We start from the raw sequence: 24,758 nt of genomic DNA on the forward strand, positions 1-24,758 counted from the left end.
GTTTTGAAATTGGAATGTTATAGGTGGCAGACTTGCCTCTGACAAATCCAGAAATTGCCGAGTCTTTCGGCTTTGTGCAATAAGCTTGATTTGCGGCTGACAAATCGGAGTTAACCGAGTCTTTCGGTCAAAATGCTAAACTTACACCGTCTTCTGAGCATCGGTGAAATTATTTCTGTATTAACTTCTGTATAACACAAATGAAACTCTATAACTCTGAGAATAATCCAACATCAAAGCAAACGAGTTAGAAGCTCAACTTTTTCATGTATTTGATATCTGGTTATACTTTAATTATGCTGCAAGTTCTTTGCTTTAAGTTCTCACGTTAGCTGACTGAGCTGCGGACCCTCCGCCGCCTTCGATCGAGACTTTGACGGATTTTGATCACCTTTTAAACTCAAAACTACCTTTAATTGTTAGAAAGATGCTATACACACTTACCGTTGGACTTGGAAACGCTTCTCGACGCTTTTCAGGGACGCTTAACTCGAAATCTCGACAAGGACAAAGCTTGTATCAAAGACGCCGATCCCAATAGTACTCGCGCGCGTTTTTGCTGGCCGCCCATGACCATTTGCGGGAAAAACGTTGATACCTTGCGGCCGTGCAAGCGATCAAATCGAGATTTTTTCTGGTTATGATCTACCGAAAATACCTACATTCTCTCTTCTCCAGTCTTCCTCTATATTACGCGGGGAGTCCTAAGGCGTCTCCTCGGGTTTTTGGCCCTCTGGGGCCAAAAACCCTGCGGGGGCAATTAGCAGTGACCTACTAGTCAGACTCAAATGACTAGGATTGAAGTATATCTTTGTAGATGAAAATAATAGTAAATGACCGTATCAATCCATGATACAGTTACATTAAATCATTCCTTTGCTCATTGTTTTCCTTGTTGCATTAATGAGTTAGAATTGACGGGAATTCAGAAGTTGTAATAACGGATTCGGGCGAGGTTTTAAATCAGAAATATGAACAAAAATGCTGGTCTGAGAATGTAGAGAGGTGTACATCATGACTGATACAATTACGCAGTCGAAGTTATACTCATTATGGTCACCAGCAATCAACAGCACAAATACTTACTACCCTGTATCTACCTTAGCAACGCTTTGTCCATTCAATGCCTCTTTGCTTTGATCTAAGTGCTACCATGGCGACCATATCTTGATAAGCGATCGCCATTACTTCCCGTTTTTTTTTTTTTTATTAAACGATTTGTGCAAGAAAGACATTTCCGAAAAAAAGAAGCTTCAAGGAAGAAGTTCAGAGCCACCATAAGTTTTTCGCTTCGACTGCCTGTAGCATACTCTGTATCCTCCCTATCAGGCATCGAACTCCACTTCCCTCTCCATTCTTTTCTCCCTAGCCTTTCTGGTTTGCTTCCCCCAAAAAGTCTTTCAAAAGTCTGTTCTCAAACTTGAAGCAAATAATCGTGCCTAGACGGAAGGGATTAAGCCTCAATCTTGTCTATGCTATGATTCATCTTTTTAAAAGTGGCAGATATGTCTTTTAAGTGTGATAGTCCTTTATTTCTCTACCAATCGGACGGGTCCATTAGGTAAAATTTTAAGAAACCAGATATTTTCCGGTTTTAATCCCCGAGAAAAGTCGATCAAGGGTCAAAAGTTCCAACGCGAGAGAATCAAACGGAACTTTCTCGTCTTCTTCAGTAAAAAGTATAAGAAATTACAGTGGCCAGGCAAACAGTGAGGTCATTCGGTTCGTTTGTTTACCTACATCAACTTAGCAAGTGATCAATCTTAGAAGCAACTAGCCGGGTGAGAACGAAATTAAAAAATTATTTATTTACACCCTAACAATAGTTCGTGTATTCATATTCTCCACTCTGTTCTCTTTACATTTACAATGGTACTGACACGGAGAATCTTTGTGATTATCAGGAATTTCTTAAATAGGTGATCATTTCTTTTATTCTCACAACCTTTACATCTGATCTAGGGGTGATACTGTAACGAGAAATTAAAAGCCAGTCACTCTGGGTTTAACCACAATATTTTAAAGATAAGATACCGATAAAGAAGGCTCCATGTCAGACTGAAAATAGCTTAGACCATCAAAATCAAATCGGAGAACTCTCCGATGAACGCCCTGTTCATAATCGATCTGTATGCATTGCAGATATTGTGTGGCTGTAGGATCCACGAGTTGGCTTCGGACATGACCACAATATCTACATAGCTGTATTGCGTACCCTGCAAACCGGTAAAAGTCAACTGAGGGATTGTTACTCTCCAGTTCGAAGCATTTTAAAAAATGTATACCACTTTCCAAAAAAATTAAAGCACTAACACTTTACCGATTGATTCTTTATTACGCGACTTGCAGATTCTAGATGTATTTCTGGAAGAGACAGATACGCCGAGGTGTCACAACCCAAGGTCCATTTGATGAACTAAACGAATGCCTAATGATAATAAAGACAGAAGAGAGTGACGAAACTGGAAGCGGAATTAAGGCATGTTATGGCTCCCGATAACGAGCTGAAAGAAAGGTCGGAATATGAAGTTACGCTGACGCAACAGATGCTGAACATGAGGATAAAAGAGAAAGAAGGTACGACAAAAGAGTTGCGAAAAGAGTTATGTATAGCAAACGAAACTTATAATGAACTAAGCGAACGTTTGGAACAAGAAATCAACGACATGAAGCAAAGAGTGGATAATGAGTTTCAGAAAAATTAGAAAACAAAACTTGTCGAGGAAGCAGTTTCACAACCAGTTACAGGAAAATGTTACCACTGTACTCGAACTATAGAAAGCATTAAGTCATGAAGAGGAGCGGAAGAAGAGTTAAAGCATGCGGGGGAGAAAGGAGAGATTATTCGAAATCGAAAAAGCGATGGTGACAAACTTAAGAGATACAGCTGAAAGAGAAGATCGTAATGTTAGCTCAGGCGCAGGAAACCATTTCTGTGATGACAAATCAATTGAATGACGTCAGACGTTCTCCCTACGAAAATCTTAAGCGACTGGAATACGAACTTAGTCAAGGAATTAGCTTGCCAAACACAAAAACAGGAATTACCTTCCCATCGAGATCGCCAGAGGTTTAAATTATCTTCACCTCAAAGAGGCGCTTCCCATTGTTCACGGGGACATCAGCAGCACCAACGTGTTGCTATGCAGACGTGGAGTGCTAAGTTGTCGGATTAAGGATTAGCCAATTTTGTGCGTCAGCTTAGGAAAGTAAACCCAGGTGCAAGAATTTACGCTGCACCTGAAGCTAGGACGTCCAAGTCCGCAACAAAGGTTAGAGGTCTTCTTATTTCAATTATTCAGTTGCAGGCGCTGGAATTTCCTACCTCTTCACATCTTGTTTGCAAAGTGAGAAACAGCTGAATAACTTTTGAGTCAAGGTATTTGAACAAACAAATTTAACACGTGTATGTAAATGCGCCAAGATGGCAGCAGGCTTTTGGAACTTGCTCTGCCTTATAGGGGTCTATAATCAACTTATTCCAAGGTCTCAGCCTCCCATTACCAAATTGCAAAGCAGTAAGAACTTCTGCTACCTATTGAGCATCAATGGGGAATCCATTGCGCTTGGTACACGGAATTTTCCTCCATTTCCTGGTCTACTTTTCAGGCCGTCATTGAAGCGCATCGAGTCGACAGTCAATGCAATCAACTACTCGATTTCAAAAATCAGCCAACATGGAAGCACAGTGCTCATACTTCCTGGTCGTTTATTCTGGCTAGACCTCACGATCTACATGGATATTCAATGCAACCCAGGACCAGAAAGGTTGGAAAACTCTCAAATAAACCATCTGCAGCCATCGGATAACAGCTCCCGAAATTTGAATAATCGTGCTTCAAACGCCATTAAGTATTCAAGATCTGAGCTACTACAACTGCGGTTACGGCAATTTAAAATCCCGGACGAAACTTTCCATTTGCGGAAAAGAAATGGAATATTAAGAACACGAGGAGTTCGCTATGGTCAGGCTTTCCGAAACCGTAAACATAATATTGCAATCTCTCATGTTCAGCGGAGACCTGACAACACAACGGCCTGGCGAGAGAGGAGTAAATTTGCAGAACCTGTGCTCAATAAAGCGCGTTAAAGAAAACAAACAACCTTCCAAAGCGCCCGGTGGGCTTGAAATCCTTCATTTGAATATTAGAGCGCTAAAGAATCGCGCTCACTTGCTAGAACTACGACAACTTGCATCTGAAAGGAAAAGCGACATTATTACTATCTCTGAAACATGGCTCAATACCACCGTCACTTCAGAAGAGATACAAATCGTATAACCCTCGATTTAGATCGACTTCACAAAGGAGGCGGCGGAGTATGTGCCTATGTCCGCAAAGATCTCAAATCATCTGTACTGAAGGAGTTGTCATCGATATCCGAGCGAAATTTCCATCAGCTTTGGTTAAATGTCCAGTGCAAGAAACTAAAATCAACAATAATTTGCGTGACATATCGCCTCGATGACTCTCCTCTGTGTTCCTTCGAAGAAGTACTTAAGCCCAGCTGCTTGCTGCTGCTTGACAAACCGATCACAATCTTAGGCGACCTAAACTGCGATGGCCTCAAGAAAACAGGCACTGAATACAAAGCATTGGAGAAATTCTGTACGGATATGAACTTGAAACAACTCATTACAAAACCAACCAGGATAACAGTGACCACTCAATCCTTGCTCGACGTTATCCTAGTCTCCTCCAACAATTCAGTGCTTGTTAGCGGCGTAATACATCGACCAATTAGTGACCATTCAATTGTTTTCGTCAAGCTTAAGGTTAAGAAACCCAAGATTACCCCTCAGTACATTACCACTCGAAGTTACAAGAAGTATAATGCGGATCTCTTTGTCACGGATCTAGCTAAGGAAGCGGATTCCCTGCTCACTATCTTCGATCAAACCGATGTAGAATCTGAGCTCAATATTTTAAATGACACTTTGCAGTCTGTCCTGAGCTTGCACGGTCCCGTGAAACAAATTAAACTTCGGAGTAGACCGTGCCCCTTTGTGAGCCAGGAAATCAAGGATCTTATGAGATCACGAGATCTCCTCCTGAAGCAATTCATACAGTCTCGCCAAGACACCGAGTGGATAAATTTCAAACATTCCCGTGACTTGGTCAAGAGACAGCTACAAGAAGCTGAAAGAGATCACACCTTTGAAGAGGTCACAGCTAATTAAAACAACTCTGGCTCACTCTGGAAAATTATTAATCGCGCCATCCCCTCCAAAGATAAGCAGAGACCAGCCTTTACAAAGAATGTGGCAGTCTTAACCAACGAATTCAATCAGTTTTTTGCTAAAGTCGGCTTAAATGCCGCTGACGCAGGACAGCGCTTGAGGGAAAACATCATAGTCCGAGATTTTTCATCCGAAAATGGCATAGATACTACCTCTATGGAATTATTCAATTTACGGACAGTTTCACTTGAAGAGGTTCGCCGAATTGTAACATCTCTCCCAATGAATAAATCTCTGGGACCTGACAAGATCAGCGCTTGTGTACTAAAAGACTGTCTCCATGTGATATTGGGCCCTCTTACTGACATCATCAATTGTTCTATCCTTACTAGCACATTTCCAGACAACTGGAAAGAGGCTGAGGTGATTCCGATTCTTAAAGACGGTGACCATGAAAAAGTTGCCAACAAAAGACCGTTATCTCTGCTAGCCGTAGCCTCAAAGCTATTCATGTCATTTCCTCTCGTTGAGCTTGATGCTGCCATTGAAAAGCTCGAACAAGATCTTCACATTGTAGCTCAATGGTGCTGTGAGAACCATCTACTTATCAATCCCGATAAAACTAAACTCCTTTTCCTCGGTACCAGACAGATGCTAAGCAGTTTACCAGAAGACCCTGAAGTGGTATTCTTGGGTAAAACACTGAAGCCAACAGACTCTGCCAAGGACTTGGGAGTCTTTCTTGACCCCCATCTGACCTACGATCACCATATTTCATGTGTGATTTCATCTCGTTTCGCAAAGCTTTGCCAAATAAATAGAGTCAAGAGGAGCTTCGACCAGGAAACACTAGAGTTGTTAATAACGTCATAAGTCTTTAGTAAGATGCTTTACTGCTCATCTGTATGGTCAAATACCACACTCCAGAATATAAACAGATTACAATCTATTCAGAATTTTGCCAGCAAGATCGTAACAAACTCTAGGAAGTTTGACCACGTAACACCTTTGCTTCGTAAGCTAAATTGGCTTCCTGTTAAAGGACAATTATTCTATAGAGACTCCGTTCTGACCTTTAAATGTCAGAACGATCTTGCGCCTCAATACTTAACGAGCAAGTTTACCAAACGCTCAAATATACATACTCGTAACACTCTTACGCGGAACTCTTTGCTGATTCCGCTTTACAGAACGGCTATAGGCCAGCGCACATTTTCCTACAGAGGGGCCAACATATGGAATAACTTGCATAATGAACTTAGGCAAAGTGCCTCATTAGCATCCGTCAAGCGCGCCCTGAAAGGCACACTATTGAGGCAGACATTTCCTTCATAAGCTCTAGAACTTAATTTAGTAGAATACCATCATAAACTGTGATTTCGAGTTTTATTGTCATTTTTGCTTTTATAAATTGCAAAGAGTTTGTAAATAGTTCCTGAAAAACCTCACGAGGATGTTACTATTAAAGTTATTATTATTATTAACACTCCGGCCACCTCTAAACTTAAAGAATTAAGCGCAATGAGAATATCGCGTCGCATTGAAAGCAATGCGTTCCTCGCGCATTTGCCACAATCCCTGGCACCTTTCATCACATTGAAATCATAGGGTGCATTTCAGTCCCTTTGCGTTTTGCAAGGTAATAAAGACGCGGGCTCTATCGTGTTTATATTCATTCACAGAATGGTAACCTTTTTTCCTATTCAGTCGATCGCTCCAATCGCTCCGACGAAGGGTTACTGACACTCGAAACGTCAGCCTTTTAAACTCTTTAGGGTGGCCAATTTACGTTTTCAACTCAGTTGATAACACTAAATTACCCTGCCTTTCAGCTTACTTGCACAATCAACAGTAACAAAAATTATTACTACTTTGATTTTGTCCTTCAGTAGGTCGAAGTTTACAGTTATGGTGTTGTATTGTACAAGATGTGCACCAGGGAATTCCCAAATCCCGAGCGTGGCCACAATCAAATCAGGCTGGTAACCAACACTTCCCTGAAAAAGCTGATAAACAGATGTACGATGACAGCTCCGGATCAAAGCCCAGTTATGAGTGACATTTTCAGTGAGTTGGAGAGATTAAGGGAGAATTCAGGTGTCATCTCCATGGTGAGAAATTTTCTCAGAAGATAAAGGAGTACGAATTTGCCCGGATGGTTTTCAACACCGTGAGTCTAGAAAGGATATAAATGAGTCCAGAGTGAGTCGTCTTCCTGTTCCAACAATGTATCATTTTTTGAAATAAGTGCAAGTTGTGCAATAGACGATATTAGCAGAGGTGCCCGTACAGTGATCAGTAATCTCAATAGATCTCTTTTTTCCTGACATTTTCTAGGACAAGGTTTGCGACGTGAGAGATTCTAGGATGGTCTTTGGTTTGTAATGAACCTCTGACCTTTTTTCCTGACATTTTCATAGGACAAGGTTTGCGACGTGAGAGATTCTAGGATGGTCTTTGGTTTGTAATGAACCTCTGACCAAAAATTTGCCTATTTTTTTTTTCGCGTTTGAATGAAACTCGCGTAGATTACGAAAATATAGTACTAGTCTCTGAATCAGTTTGAAGTAACTTCAAGTTTTTAAGAATAATAGACATGACTGCGTGGTTGTGAGGGTGAAATGTGAGAGGGAATGGAATGCGATTTTTCTTTTGTGCCCTTCTTAGTGCTGACTGTCGATCAATTTGTTGGGCGCGGTGGTAGCCCGCTTGAACGACAGAAAGAGGATAGCCAAATTTATCGAAAAACTGGCACATTGCCTCTACATAAACGAAGAAGTCTGAGAAATTGCGAAAAACGAGTGGAATTCTCGACTAGCGATGGATGCGAAGATGAATGCAACAAATAACTATGCAAATCTGTAGGTTTGTAGTAAACACTAGTGCATAGACCGTTTCCCTCAATTGAAATTTTTAACGTCTAGTAAATCCAAAAAAGTGACGGAAATTTCCCGGGTATTATTTAAAGCCGGGTGAAAGGAATTTACAGCGGTTATAAATTAAGTTAAAAAAAATCGTTCGCTGACCCGCAATAGCTACTAAAACGTAGGTGTAATCTTATGGTAACTCCCGGAAGTGATTTTTCGTGATTAAGCCATTTCGACTAAACATACTGGGTGATCTGGGGACGAGATAGGTACTAGGAGACCAGTTTTTAAACAGCGCCAGGGAAGACTCCGGAAAATTGCGTTGTCAATTATTTTTAGCGTGGACCGAGTCGGGGTATGATAGTTTAGGCTTTACTTCCCAAACTGCATATTTGTCCTTCCTCTCACTTCGTTTGATTAAATTGGACCGAAAAATCATAACTATAGACACAACTGTAACAATAAGTTATGACAAAACGCTAAGACACTATGGTTTCGTATTTCCTGGTTGATTAGGTTCATTTAAAGACTTTCAGTATGTTCAGTTAGCTATATTATAGACCCTTCAAGTCAATCGTTAACAATTTATTTCCAAATCCATACGACAAAGAACATTGTCAACTTCATGGAATAATCAGTCAAGCATTACCAAAAGCGATGACTCAAGATCAGTAGTGGGAAAAGGGGAGTAATGTTGAGTTCTCTTAACTGGTTATCGGCCACTTGAATTGTTCAATGTAATTTTGTTTTTGTTTTCCCCTAAGCGGATATTTCTTCGGGATGACTGTTGTAATGTAGCCTTAATTAGGAAGTTTTTCCGTTCCCTGTTCTTTCCCCCTCCAAAACAGCCCACCCTCAGAGGTTTTAAAGCATATCACTGGACAGAGCATCACATTAGCTGCCCTGAAGTCTACAGCAGTAAGTGCTTGCGACAGCCTCTTGTAGGGTTGGAACACACTCGAACTAATAAAATCTCTTGCAACCCTCGTATTTAATAATAAAAAAGTTTAATCTGCTGTAACGAGGAAATGAATGCTATAATTCATTCTTTTACTTACTTTTCTCTGCTGGTCGGATAAAAGTTAGCAACAAATTCTCGAGGATGATGCCTGTATTAGGGCTACTGTGCTGATGGTGGAAGTCTTCTGTGATTGTACTGTTTGTTCTGTCTAGACACTTTTACACATGAACTGTGTACATGTCACAACTCTCTTTGTGTTTAAATAACAGAGCAGAAAAAATTGTGTTTATAATAGTCATATTTACAATTATTTCTGTTATCCTTTTTCAAATCGCCAGAATAAATATAGTTAACTATAAAGAATTTGATTGGAGGTATGTTTTTTTTTAAAGTGGGGCAAATTGCAGCTAAAAAGCCTTGACAATCCACGCCCATTTTCTTGGTTTCTTAATTTTTATTTAAATTTTGTAGTATTTATATTACATTATCTATATCACAGGGAATACCTTTTCTTTGTTTCCTTTCCTCTTTTTATGGAAGAAATCAAAATCACCACGAAAAACGCCAACGTTTTCGTGGTAAAGGGTAAATCGAAATTCCGATTTGCCCTAGATTGCAGTAGTCCACCTAATATCGAATTCAATACCATCTGGCAAGACTATCAACGAGCTACAGAAAAGACGCATATATAAGTTGGAATGACTCTGGGAACATGAGGAAGTTTTTTGGGGAAACTGGATTGAAATTTCAAATGTGGCAGGTCATTTTAAATTCCGCGGGGAAGTTATGTTGTGAAACCTGACTATAACCCATGAGATATAAAATCAGGGCAAATATTTACATATTCAAATTTATTGAAAATTCTGTTACGGTTAAAGCCTACATGTAAGAACGTCAGATTTTAAGAACAGACTGTGCACACAGTTTTTCTCCTGTTGAGAAAACAGGCAGAACAGAGTTTTAAAACGGTTCTTAATCACAGCCTACTTGTGTTCATTGCCATCTTATCCATGCAATTAGCTGTAATCGAACTAAATATTTCATAGTGATAGGTTTAATGCTGTCATTAAAAACAAACTTTTTTGTAGCTTATTTGTCCTACTTGTTTCTGAATTGACTTATTTGTTGCACCTTACCGCATTATTTTTTTTCTTATGGCTTTGTTTTATATAAGAGCAGATCTATGTAAAGTAAAATATCAAAGTAACATCACTCGTTGAGTAACCTGCATCAAGATGCCACAGCAACAAAACGCCGTAAAAATTGTAGGATCTGCTTGAATGACTTTTTCAATATCGAGAATAACTCAGCTTTAATTGCTGGAGCTATCCATCATTATTAATATATTCAAGATGCCATTAAATTAGCAAAACATTTATCTCTTATCCCTCAGCAAGTTTTCCTGCAATAAAAAGAAGCCAGGATCTAAACTCTGGTTTGACAGAGTGTTTGCAGTGTTTCAAGGAGTTGAAAAATAAAAAATTAAAAAAGAAATTCATTTCCACATCTTGCACAAATCTCTCTCAGAGTGTGGAATCCCATTTCAGTTTGCTCTTCACAAAAAGCGCACCATTTCAATGTGTGTGTTACTGATGTGTTTAAGTTATAATTCATTAAAAGTATGCGGAATCAGGATTGATTAGCTACGTCTGAAACACTACTGCTATCGTGAGTTAGAATCTCAACCCGAAATCAGTCGATGATAGCATTGGAATGAAACAAATACCTAGTCCTTGCTTGTTGAATATGATTCAACTGTCTTCAGCCCTGACCAGTGAGCGGTACATTCTATATAAAACATAAAATTATTCTTTGCTTATCTGATAGGAATTAAAAATTCAAAAGCTCCTGGACCCAGTTATCTATTGTTGAAAAGTCGATAAAGTTTCTGCAAATTCAAAACTAGAACAATTCCATTCAGGCTGTTTAGAACCATCTTATAGAGGAAAAACGTTTATATAAAGCTGTTCCCACGTTCGTTCCTGCGAAAATCACAACACGCCACACTCCGAATTCATCACGTATCCCAAATCGAAAGACATCTAAAAACCCGTGTCATCTAATGAACTAGAGAACAAGCTTCGACGAATCCACCACGAGCTGCAAACTATCCTACACAGGGTAGAACCACAACATAAATGGTCTAACATCAGCCTCAGAGACAAAGAGACTGTTAAGGACACTAGCCAGAAGGCTCATTTTTATTGAATTAATTATCGATTAGTTCACTAATTTCAGAATGATCTTAGATACGTACATAGTTACAATTTTTATCTGTTTTTTCTGCATTTCTATTGGTTTTTGTAATCGGGCCTTTCGGCGTCACCACGCGCATATAAAAGACAGCAATGGGCTGCTATCCAGCCACCTAAAATTCTTGTAAATTTGTATCGAAACTTTTGTACTTTGTACTGTTTTATTTGCATTGCTCTTTGTCATTTTTAATCTTTTTATCGACGTTTAGGCCCAGTTCTTTACACGCGATTCTTTGATTATACATTCCGCGACATTTCATTACATTGATAGAGCTTCGTTGCATTGTTGTTTCAGTTTACGATCGATAGATTGATTGATTGTGCAATTGATCGTGAATTTTCATCGTTGATTGTGGTTCGTGGTTGATTGCTTTTCACGAATAAAGATTCGTGCAAACAGTCAACTTTGGTTTGTTATCTCGATCTGTAAAATAGTCCCTAACACCTCGTTAATCGCGTTTTGGAGCGACGCCCCTTGGAACTTGAGACTCTAGATTTTTTTGGTCGCCGCAAACGCTAAAGAGACCATCCAACATCTAAAAGAGCATACCCTAGTATACCTTCCCGACGAATTCTGCATCATCGAACGCGACATATACAAACAGACAGCCCTTGGTCACCTCAACGATCCCAACACGTGACGTAAAATAAGCCGCATGTCAGCCAAAACCATACAAAATAAAGTAAATACAGTGTGGAAAAACATCTGCCGGAAAAATAAGTTCCCCCCGCATGTGGGGAGACGCCCTATCCACCAAGAGAGACGAACCAGAATGTAAACGCACCAACTGCCCCGTCCGCACGCACAAAGTTTTGCTCTCGCAGAAACACCATCTACAAGATCAAATGCGACAGATGACAGCAATTCTACGTCGGCAGCACCAAGCGACTTACACACGACCGCGTAAAAGTACATTTAAACAACAAAAAATCATCCGTGTTCAAGCACTTACTCGCATGCCAAGGGAACACCAAAAAACGCGAAAATAAAACTTGACATTATCGACAACCACAATGACTCAGTAAACCTTCGCCTCCTCGAAACAATAAAGATTAGAAAACCTAAGCCCGAAATGAACTCTAAGGAAGAGTGTGCCAAACTCAAAGACCTTTTATTCCGACTCTATTATTTATCCTGACTGTATTTGTTTTCTGCAGAGACCTTTTCTTTTTAATACTTCTACCGCATTTACATACCTGCTATTGTCCATTTACCGAACCCCTATTATCTAACCTAACACCTCACCCGATATACTCTCCACTTCAAAGATTCCATCTACATTCCCTGATGATGCCGTAGAGCGGAGAAAGCTCGGAAAACTGAATTATCGTAGCATACCTGGCCTCACTTGATTTACATGTCTGTCTTTATTGGTTTTCTTTCTTCAACTTTCAATTGGAATGGCCGCTCTTATTAATAAATTATTTGGCTGTAGACATCGACACAATAAACTCTTCAGCGCTTTCGGGTTTGTATGAAACGTTGAACTTCCATCATGTAAGTCCGTTATGTTGAAGGTCAAGCCTGTTTACGTCTTTAGAGATTTTATGTCAACAATAACTTCGTCAATTTCACTGTACGTTGGTCTGACGAAATAGGTCTTAAAATCTTACTTCATCCCCGCGTTCGTTATAAAAGTTAAGTTTCCGAGCGTAATTCTGTACATCGCTGGATATGAAGCTTCTAATTTCTTTAACATGGTGACCGCTAAGCGCTTTCAATTTTTTGTGGGCCATAGAGTAGTCTTCACACAGGAAGTAATTGCAATGCGAGCAATAAAGATCAACCGACTTTCTTTCATCGCAGCTTCCGCAGTGTGGCAAGCCTCCTTGCCCATTTCCGCTATAGGCCTCAACAATTTCCACCATCTGCTTGTAAACAGGTCGGATGAGGGACTGTTGATATTTTTGTTAGGACATTCGGTAATTTGACGACATGTCGGACAACTCAATTTTCCTTTAGCCTGTAGATGGAGGCAATCTTCCAGACATAATTAGCAAAAAGTGTGAAGATATTTCAGTATTTTCGGCTCCTTAGTTTCACTAAACTGTTCTTGGCAAATACAGCATTCTAACTCTTTTTTGACATCGTCGAAAAAGCTTGTGCTATCAGCCGCCATGATTGCTCAAAAATATCGAAAACAGGTCCGGATTACTGGATGAGTTTTCTTAGACACACGCCTCGTCGACTAAAGAGACAATGCTATCCTGGGACGGGCATCGACGAAGAGTTGATATCATAAAATACAGGCATTTTTAACGACAAATTTATCATTATCCATTTGTAGAAAGTAAAAAACATCATCACAAAAGAGGTACAATTAATTATTTTAATCTTTGACTGTTTTAACATAGAGAATGCTGCATTGAATACCCGGAAATCGTGTGGAGTTCAGTTTCCTTTTCCCAGGAAACGACAGACAAAGCGTCAAAAGTTGCCAACCCAGGAAAGCAAAATGACAGTCTTGTGCCTTTTTTTGTAAGTAGATGAAGCTATGAGCGTACGTACAACCTCGCTACTTGCTTGTTTAACTGAAAAATGATTAAATAGACAGGAGTAAATAAAAAATGGTAACAAAATTTCCGTAAACGTAAAAGCAAAAGATTAAGGGATGAAACACAGAATTTATGCAGTGTTTTCTTTTATTTGTTTTTTCACATTACAATCAGTTATTTGTTGGGAAATGGATAGAGTCTTCAAAAGTGTAATTTCCGACCATATTTCGGCATGAAATTAAGATGATATTTCCCCCTTCAACACCAATCGAAAAAAAAAATAGTTATAATTCAAATGAAATTATTTCAATTTGTGTTGCGGATCAAATTCAAGAGAGAAAATGATCCACGAAGCTCAGATGCAATTTTAAGCTGTTGCGAAAAGAAGCATGTGCCCCCCTGATATTGGTTTGCGCTACTACCAATTGAACCACTCAGTCCAAACTGAAATTTTTGCACTAGAATCATGATCAGATTACTAAACAGGAATGGGAAACACATTAAAGTTTTCCTTGTTCTCAACGTGTGGCTTCGTAGCTTAGTTGGTTGTTGCATTCAGCCATTATCTACTAGGCTCGGGTACCAATCCTGTCAAAGCCTCGCATTTTTCAGGCTTCTTTTCTGCTATATCTTAAATTGCAGTTCACTTGCGAGGATCTTTTCTGCATTTCAAGAAAAAACCCTCCCACCTCTCTTTTTATAATGGTGGACAGGAACCTTAATGTTTTAACACCAGGTCAACTTTATCTCATTCGGAATTATTCGGTAGTACTTTCAGAAGTGCGCACGGAGTTCATTTTCTACACCCAGCTACCTTTCATCATCTATTTTGCTCTTGTTTTAAGGCGATAGTAACAAGGAGTATGTTTCGATTCCACAACGGTCCAATTCAAGGAATCTTTAAACCCACAAATTCACCTCTCCCCCCCAAAAGAACCTGACTACGCTTGAAGGGCAAACTTTACAATAGTAAACATACAACGGTATCAAAATAAATGTTCTCTCTTGTGAAGCGAGATGGAAAGCGAAGTAAGGGGAAAACAAAGATCACCGATGAACTTCAAACCACAGCGCTCAAACGAGCGTCACAAAAGAGTTAGCTGGGAAGAAAATTGAACGCAAGTGAAAACAAATTACAGCGAGCTATTGTAAATAGCAAACACACATGTAGCATCAACAATATCAACAATACAGATGTGTAGTTTTCCGCTTAAAGTTTTATTTGGAAGCTATGAAATGCACAAAGGTTCGTACTGAACTTTCCTGGACAACAATCAGTTTAGAGAATGGGTTTAGAGAAAGGCTCCCGGTTCAGCCCTCGGCGGGAAATTTTAATCTGGTAAAGTTATTTATAGAAAGTATTTCGAACGCTGTTCTTGGACATTCAACTTAAGGCTGATTCAAATCTTATATTCTGAGTTTTCTTTGGTGAACACGAATTCAAGACACTAATCGATATCCGAAAACGAAGAATTCAACGTGCAGACGCTCCAGGAAACGTGAGTTTATGTCAAACTAAATATACTTTAGGCAAGGCGACATATCGCAGACAACGTTCAGATTTTCTCTAACTGTCTCTTTATTTTCTCTTGTTAGAATTAATTGATGATATCACCAGGGCGTTTTTGCATGATATTTGCATAATAACGCAGCAACAGCCCAAAGCCACGACGCAAGATCACTGGACATAAATGTAAAGGGTTTAAACTACATGAACCAAAAAACCAAAAAAACAAAAAAAGCAAAAAACCGAATTGACTTAACTGCGGACCTGCAAAGGCCTTGCATCATGAAATCAAAATATTCACAGAAAAGCCAGTGCAAGCTAAAATGTTTCCTGGCCATAAATGTGACATTTGTTTAAGCCTCAAACCTATAAAAGCCTTTTCAATGAGGCTGCAGTTTGAAAGAATTTCTATGTAAACTTCCTTAAAAGCATAAATCCTTGAGCAAGTGGAAATAAAATGCAGATTAAAACGGTTAACCAGGGCTCCAAGAAAAACCATTTCAGTCTCTTCGGATATTCGCGACTCAAAATTCTTAAAATGGTCGCCAGATGTAAAATTTTGTTAGGCAAAAAGGAGGGAAAATTTTGTGCAATATTAAATAGCTTACTATACCTCTGATCATACATACCGCTTGTCATTGGAGTAAGCAGTGTGGCTGGCATTCGCAACGTTTGGAGATCCACGCGACATCATATGGCTAAATACTCTTACAAAAATTGAGAAAAGAGCTAAACATTTGTGGAAGAAAAAGACGCAATATGAATGATATTTTATGAAAATTTTTATCCCACTTTAACTTCAGATCACAGAAAATACTATATATATATATTATAAAATCGTTAAAACTTGCGATATGACCGCCAAATGTATGTTGCATGTTACATGTTGTTGAAGTCTTGAAAAAAAAAACCTGGGAACCAGTCAATATTTATCATGAGGGGGGGGGGGGAGAGGGAAGAGGATTTGAGGGGGGGTCAAAGAGTTTTTAGGAGGAACAGAAGGAGGATCAAACGTCACCAACAAAGTATAAAGTTGGGGACTATTGAAAATTGACTGCAAGTGAACCGCCATTGAGGAGGGATTTTATCGTCACACAAACAAAATCCTCCAGCCCCCAAGGGATAAATAATACTGGTCCCCTCCGTAAAATGTCCTTGTTTAGAGCAGGACTCAGGAACAATTTCAATTCTAAAGAAAGCGGTGATAATTAACTTCTGAGTTATACTTGTAAGTCGGCGTCGTCAACAATTCCTATCTTGGCAAGCTGCTCCTTTAGTTGGTCAAGGTAGGTGGAATCAGGATACCCATGACTGTAGAGGAAGTAAAGGAGTCATTAGGGTTAAAAACATCACGCCTCTTTGAAAAACTGTAAGCTCTTGTTAAAAAATAAATAAATAAATAAATATATATATATATATACCGTAATTATTCGGTTATAAGGCGCACCGTTTTTTTCAAGAAATTCCTAATTTCTACTAAAAATTACCGCCAAAGTTTGGGTGCGTCTTATAGGCGAATATTTTCCGAAACAATTTTTTTTATCACAGTTACTGGTACGATTTCAAGCAAATAAAAGGACACACAGTGTTGAGCATTGACTTTTATTAATATGGCGGTTCTTAAAAGACAAGCGAAGTCAAGTTTGTATAGATATGATACGTGCTCGAGAGCACGTGCTTAGTAATCTGATACGTCACAAAACGAAACGAAAATAAACAAGCGAAGAGATAAATACCTTCTTCAACCATTCAGCCTTTTTGTGCACTGCGATCTGCATTCTCGGCGGTACGTTAATTCTTGTTTAATCAAGGCTTTTGTTTGTGCGTGTGGTCGCGTGTGCGACAATTCTGCTTTTGTTAATTAACGGTAAACTAAAATCAATACGCGACGGTGCGCCTTATAACCAAGTATTTCAGCGATTTTCTCAGTTTGAAAACATGCAATAATGAAGTTGCCGAATTGGGGGTGCGTCTTATAGCCGAGTGCGCCTTATAACCGAATAACTACAGTATATCTTCATCTGTTTACTTTTCCTTGGCAGATGACAACTTTCCATCAATAATTCGAAACCAAAATTTTTGATGTCACGTGTCATGAGCGGCCAAAATAAGGTCGCTACATAGCGCACAATTAAGCGTTGCGTTTACAATACCTATCCGATAAAAACGACTCTTAAATTAATTGAGAGTTAGCATTGATATAAACTCTGCTGTACATATGGTTAGACGCAGTTTTAGATGTCTTTTCTCTTCTTAGCTTTTCTTTTTTTGGACTGAACTTAAAAGGCAACTTGTGCTTACTTTGCTGGTCCTCCTGATCGATTGATTTTATGTGCGATGTCTTTACACACGATCTGATTCTCCTCGCCCGTAGCCTGGTATTTACCAATTGTAAACAGAAGTTGAGCGTCAAACGCTCTTTTCAGTAACTGGCAAACTTTTTGTCCTTCAGAGTTGTTCGGAAGGTATGCCGTGAAATATCTTTCACGGTAAGGTTGTCCTTGTGCAGGATGTTGCCATCCTGTGAAGTGAGAAACAAATTAAAACAAGATATTCAAAGAATATCAGAGCGAATTACATGGTGCAAATTTCCATAAATATTGTAAATTGATAACATTGGGGTACACTGAATAAAAAGTCTGAAAAAGGGAACACCCGACAAAACCTGAGTATGATCATCCTTTTCCATATAATGCGTGCCAGGAAGGCAACCTAAATACAATTCATTCATCTTAAGTACATGGCGCTCTGTTTGATAGGTCCTTACGTCAGTTGCAGAAACGTTATTCTTCCACCCTAAAAACAACTGAATAAGATTTATTTATTTCATACCCACCTTGAATTCCAGAGGGAAAGTTATAGGTAACGGCAATGGTATAACAATCATTATACCCACGAAGAGACTGTTTCTCTGTCCTCCAACTCATGGTTCCTATTGGTTGGGACCTCTCACAGACACACCACTCATTTTTGCACACAAAAACGTCATTCGAAGTGTGATGAACACAAGACTGGCAGAAAGTGTGTCCACATTTCAGAGGTTCAACAAGTTCTTGGCATGAGTTGTGACATACTGAACAAAGTGGCTCGACAGATTGGTCACCCCCTGTAGTTGCTTGACTTCCTTGCGACTGGTCTGGAATTTAAAGGGAACTTTTAGTCCAGAGACATAACTTTACCGAAGACAAGCAGATAAGTGTTTTCTTTTAAAAAATGACGAAGAATTAATGGGAAGACCTTAAACTATGGGATGAGAACTACTGATACGTAAGTTCGAGGGTATGTTTGACTTGCTACTTATAAAGGAAATTAAAATGATCAACAAACATACAACCGATTTTATTTGTATAACGGCAGCCACAATTTGACATATGATACTGATTCAAATGACGATAAAAAAAATCATCATTACATATTCTACCTTCGTCCCTCTCTGGTGGAGACGCCTCACGTGAGGATACCCCTGGCTCATTCTCTTTTCTTGTGTTCTGTCCAGGTCCTTGAGTTGTACCCGCGGCTGATGATGGCACACCAATCGGTGCATTCACTTTGCCTGATGCTGATGCATTTGTAGGATCTGATGTGATTTGAAGCGGTATTTGTATTTCCTTTTCTGTCTCACGTAAAGATACCCCTGGCTCCTTCTCTTTTCTTGTATTCTGTCCAGGTCCTTGAGTTGCACCCGCGCCTGATGATGGTACATCAATTGGTGCATTCACTTTGCCCGATGCTGATGCATTTTTAGGATCTGGTGTGATTTCAAGTGGTATTTGTATATCCCTTTCTGACTGATCTGGAATTTTAAGGAAATTTTTAGTCCAGAGACATAACTTTACCGACAACAAGCAAATAATTGTTTTCTTTTAACAAATGGTGATGAATTAACGGGAAGACCTTAAACTGTGGAATGAGAACAACTGATACGTAGGTTCGAGGGTATGGTTGACTTACTACTTATCAAGGATATTAAAATGATCAACGAACATACAACCGATTTTACTTGTATAACGGCAGCCACAACTCAACATATGATACTGATTCAAATAACGATAAAAAAAAATCATCATTACATATTCTACCTTCGTCCCTCTCTGGTGGAGACGCCTCACGTGAAGATACCCCTGGCTCATTCTCTTTTCTTGTGTTCTGTCCAGGTCCTTGAGTTGTACCCGCGGCTGATGATGGCACACCAATTGGTGCTTTCACTTTGCCTGATGTTGATGCATTTGTAGGATCTGATGTGATTTGAAGCGGTATTTGTATTTCCCTTTTTGTCTCATGTAAAGATATCCCTGGCTCCTTCTCTTTTCTTGTGTTTTGTCCAGGTCCTTGAGTTGTACCCGCGGCTGATGATGGCACACCAATCGGTGCATTCACTTTGCCTGATGCTGATGCATTTGTTGGATCTGATGTGATTTGAAGCGGTATTTGTATTTCCCTTTCTGTCTCACGTAAAGATACCCCTGGCTCCTTCTCTTTTCTTGTATTCTGTCCAGGTCCTTGAGTTGCACCCGCGCCTGATGATGGCACATCAATTGGTGCATTCACTTTGACTGATGTTGATGTATTTGTAGGATGTGATGTGATTTCAAGAGGTATTTGTATATCCCTTTCTGACTGATCTGGAATTTTGAGGGAATTTTTAGTCCAGAGACATAACTGTACCAACGACAGGCAAATAATTGTTTTCTTTTAAAAAATAGCGAAGAATTGCCGGGAAGACCTTAAAATATGGGATAAGAACAAATGATACGTAAGTTCGAGGGTATGGTTGACTTACTAATTATAGAGTACATAAAAACGATCAACGAACATACAAACGATTTTACTTGTATAAAGGCAGCCACAACTCAACATATGATACTGATTCAAATAACGATAAAAAAAAATCATCATTACATATTCTACCTTCGTCCCTCTCTGGTGGAGACGCCTCACGTGAAGATACCCCTGGCTCATTCTCTTTTCTTGTGTTCTGTCCAGGTCCTTGAGTTCTACCCGCGGCTGATGATGGCACACCAATTGGTGTTTTCACTTTGCCTGATGTTGATGCATTTGTAGGATCTGATGTGATTTGAAGCGGTATTTGTATTTCCTTTTCTGTCTCACGTAAAGATACCCCTGGCTCCTTCTCTTTTCTTGTATTTTGTCCAGGTCCTTGAGTTGTACCCGCGGCTGATGATGGCACACCAATCGGTGCATTCACTTTGCCTGATGCTGATGCATTTGTTGGATCTGATGTGATTTGAAGCGGTATTTGTATTTCCCTTTCTGTCTCACGTAAAGATACCCCTGGCTCCTTCTCTTTTCTTGTATTCTGTCCAGGTCCTTGAGTTGCACCCGCGCCTGATGATGGCACATCAATTGGTGCATTCACTTTGACTGATGCTGATGCATTTGTAGGATATGATGTGATTTCAAGAGGTATTTGTATATCCCTTTCTGACTGATCTGGAATTTTGAGGGAATTTTTAGTCCAGAGACATAACTGTACCGACGACAGGCAAATAATTGTTTTCTTTTAAAAAATAGCGAAGAAATAACGGGAAGACCTTAAAGTATGGGATAAGAACAACTGATACGTAAGTTCGAGGGTATGGTTGACTTACTAATTATAGAGTACATAGAAACGATCAACGAACATACAAACGATTTTACTTGTATAACGGCAGTCACAACTCAACATATAATACTGATTCAAGTGACGATCATAAAATTATCATTATATATTCTACCTTCGTCCCTCTCTGGTGGAGACACCTCACGTAAAGATACCCCTGGCTCATTCTCTTTTCTTGTGTTCTGTCCAGGTCCTTGAGTTGTACCTGCGGCTGATGATGGCACATCATTTGGTGCATTCCCTTTGCCTGATGCTGATGCATTGGTAGGATCTGGTGTGATTTCAAGCGACATTTGTATTTCCCTTTCTGTCTCCTCTGTCTTTGGGGCACTCGAATTTGAATGCACAGGACCACTAGCTGAAGGCTCACTAAGATCATTGTAGGGATACACAAGTTCATTGCCTTCCTCGGACTTGTCTGGGGGTTTATCTTCTTCTTCGTTTGTGAATTGCTCGTTATTTTCTATCCCCATGAGTTTCTTTGCAATATTTAGACCATCTTCTGTCGCAGAGAGAACAGGAGGATGCTTGATTGCCCTTGTTGGTTTATGGCTCATCACTCTCCCAACGGTGGCACCTTTTGTGACACCTTCTCCTTTCCTAGAGAAGCTAGGAGCAAGGACTCCTCTACCAGGCACCGATTTTACAGAACTCCTTGCTGTTTTCTCATATCGTTCGTTAGTATCACGACCCTCGTCCTTGTGCCTAGTGACATTCATACCGCTTCCGACATTTTGGGCTTCAACACTCTCTGCCAAAGGCCACTTGGCTGCTTTTAAGTTGCTTTCCTCAAAAGTTTGCCGGTGCTGCTCTTCAACCCGTTGATGGGAGTCATCTCCGTGCTGTCTTCCTATTGATCCAGTAAAATTATCCCGTGTACTCTTACGTTTTACATTAGGTAACTCGTCATCAATCCCTGGGTCACCTCTTCCTCGGTTAGTGGAAAATGGGCTCTCTCCTTCCTCACTCGATGGACCTCTCTGAGTTGCCATTTGATTTTGCGACTTTTGTTCCGAGTAGTAACGGTTAATGAATTCTCTACGGAAGACCTCAGTAGTTTCTGTATCGATGATAACGACACGTATGTCACGGAGAGTGCTACATTCTGCATCTATACTTGTGCTAAACTCGTCAATCGCTCGAAAGATTGTCCCAGCACAGACTTCTTTTGGCATACCACAATTGCCTGAGCTGATGGCTGGAAGGGCTATAGAGGAAAGCTGAAGTTGCACAGCAAGTCGGAGACAGTTTATGCATGCCTTTCGAAGAACTATCACAGCGACGCTCTTATCTGCATAGGCTGACCAGTCTGGCCCAACTGTATGGATTATATAATGACTAGCCATTTGCCCACCTCGGGTGTAAACAGCTTCACCAGGTTGTAGCGGAACATTACGATGAGACATAACATACTGAGAATCATGTATTATTTGACTCCCTCCTTTTTTCACAATTGCCCCACCTACACCTTGAGAATGTTGAAGCCATGCGTTAGCTGGGTTGACAATGGCATGGACTTGCTCATCAGTTATGTCTCCCTGGTATAAAGATAATCTAACGTTATTTGTCAAAGTCTGCTGAAGGATCCTAGGTAATGGCTGTTCATGATGGTGAGGCGAATGACGTATGTTACTTTGACCATGCCTTGGATTGTCGCCCCTGATTTTTGACAGTCCAAGCATTTTTTTAAGAGCCTTTACTGAGCTCTTCAGATGAATTTCCTCGCTGTAAACGATTAACCGACCTTCTACTTTCTCAATGACGACGGGATGCTTGCTTTCCACGAATGCAATCACCTCCTTGATTTTTTCATTATCGTGGATGTCTTTTATATCAACCACTTGTCGCTTCATGGACTGATGAATGGTTTGGTACAAATCAATGAAAGCATTGCATCCTTCTTGATAGTGTGTTCCTTCGGTTAGAGGTGTAGGTTTGATCTTAACTCGAGCTTCATTTTCAGCCCAAACTATCTTCAAGTGGCTTTCCCTTTCTATTTGTTCAAGTTTTTGCTTGTGTACCCTTTTGAATAATTTCATGAACTTTGGTTCAACTTCAAAGGTGCACTCTTCAACAATCTTCTGGGAGTCTTTCTTGGCCTGTTCAAAATTTTCTGCAGAATTTTGTCGAGCCTTCACGGTACCTTTTCCTTGCACCATTCTTTCTTCCTTAAACAGTAGGTATGGGCGCCGAAGAAAAAATTCTTGCAAATATCTATGAGCAAATTCTAGTTGATTAATCGATCCCAAGAGAACGAATCCATTATGACCCTTGGATTGCCATGATACGTCAACCTTTTCCTTCATCATTTCGAGCAGGTTTTCTGACTTCCGAGGTGACATCGTGTCGAAACTCACAAAAGCGGCAACGCGCGAGAAAACCTGTCAATGTCGGAAATATGGGAAGTAAGTTTCAGAAGAAGCTACAGTGCTGCGTCGGTGGGTGGTATGACAAGATGGATTGATTTTGTCAACTAATCACCGTAAAGAGTTTCTATAGCTGACTTTTCGAGCATTAGCGCTGTCAGAGCGAATGACGAAGGGCTAACGCTCGAAACATCAACTTTAGAAACTCTTTTCAGTGCCCATTTTAAATTGTCAGAAATAGGCTTGTCCAATTGAGATAAACAAAATGACAAAAGCAATAATAAAAAGGTAAAGTGTGTTTACCAAGCACTGCTGATTGCTACGTGGCAGAGCCCTCAGGTGCTCTTGATGCAGCTGTAGTTCAATAATTATTGATGTCTGTACTTAATTACAAGAGATTACTACACTAATATAGGTCAGTTTAGATCCACACAGAGCACTTAAAACTATGGATGAAACGTTAGACTGATCAAGTGATCGCTGTGGTCTTTTTCGGGCATTTTCGTCATTTCAAGTTGAATTCTGCAACTGAACTACGAAAGAACCACAAACGATTCACAAAGCGAAGCAAAAGGGGATAGTAAATATTTAAAGAGAAAAAGAGCGAATAGAAAATGGAAAAACTGAGAGAAAGCTTTCTTCTTCTCATTACCCAGGCTCCTTCGTTGGCTTATCTTGTTCAAGGTAAGTTTTTCCTAAAGACAGTGTAGAGGTCGATAGAAGTTGTAATCAACCTAAAGAATCATTTGCTGTATTCTCTAGTCTGGTGTAACGCTTCAAACGAAATGATCAGAAGGAAGAGGACAAAGGTTCTGGTAGTATAAAATTAGTCTCAGTCAATGGAAATTTACTAGTTAAAAAAATATATCTTATCAATTACCTTCCTAGTTTCTTTACGAACTATCTTTAAATCGTTACCTGGGTATTGTATGGTCTGAGATCCACCTTTTTGCCTCCAAGCACGTGAGGGCGCTTTAATACACTGTCAGCGACTAATAAAGAAGGAAAAGATGCTAATAATGTTTCGTTGTCTTGAATTTAATTTTTAGAACAAAACAGACAACAAAATACCCCAATATACAGGTTCTATCTCCTGCCTGTTTCACTAAGACAAAAAAAAAACAAACAAACAAACAAACAGCGACGACAGTCTTATTTCCTCGTAAGATACGGATACATTGTCACAGTCCTAAAGTTAATCTAAGAAGAGAAACCAATGAAAGAATGGATTTGAAATATTTGTAAAACTATTGCATGCACAACAACCTATTTCAACTTAGTCATAATAATTAGTACTGATCATTCGGCAAGGAAACCACAGAAGGGTGATATCTTCGATGTTTCTTTTTTCTTCTGCACAAGTTATATATGGTTTTTTCAGATAAAAAATCATCTTATTGTAAAACGTAAATGTAAACTCTCTTCTGCTTTATTGTTAAGCTATATCAGGTCTGAACTATTGCCATCGTTAACTGAAGAATGTCTAGCTCAGACAAAGTTTGGTTTG

At 39.7% G+C, this 24,758-nt stretch overlaps 1 protein-coding gene across 5 annotated transcripts in view; it reads right to left on the reverse strand.

The window, feature by feature from the left end:
- LOC113674039 (uncharacterized) overlaps positions 1–24,758 on the reverse strand; it is a 68,682-nt gene that overhangs the window by 39,615 nt on the left and 4,309 nt on the right. For 2 of the 5 annotated variants that reach the window (XM_089199685.1, XM_089199686.1), the window contains exons 2-6: positions 24,170–24,243; positions 21,001–23,266; positions 20,174–20,716; positions 19,345–19,887; positions 18,687–19,058 (exon numbers count right to left, since the gene is read on the reverse strand). In XM_089199685.1, coding sequence (XP_089055811.1) covers positions 18,687–19,058; positions 19,345–19,887; positions 20,174–20,716; positions 21,001–23,266; positions 24,170–24,243 — 3,798 coding nt within the window. Of the gene's footprint in view, positions 1–13,578; positions 13,795–14,957; positions 16,577–17,566; positions 17,787–18,101; positions 18,402–18,686; positions 19,059–19,344; positions 19,888–20,173; positions 20,717–21,000; positions 23,267–24,169; positions 24,244–24,758 lie in introns of those variants that run through there. The other 3 variants (XR_016184792.1, XM_089199687.1, XM_089199688.1) reach the window with 3 other exon arrangements.

The sequence above is a fragment of the Pocillopora damicornis genome, chromosome 3 (assembly GCF_964200805.1).
Source record: "Pocillopora damicornis chromosome 3, jaPocDami1.2, whole genome shotgun sequence".
Taxonomy (NCBI): domain Eukaryota; kingdom Metazoa; phylum Cnidaria; class Anthozoa; order Scleractinia; family Pocilloporidae; genus Pocillopora; species Pocillopora damicornis.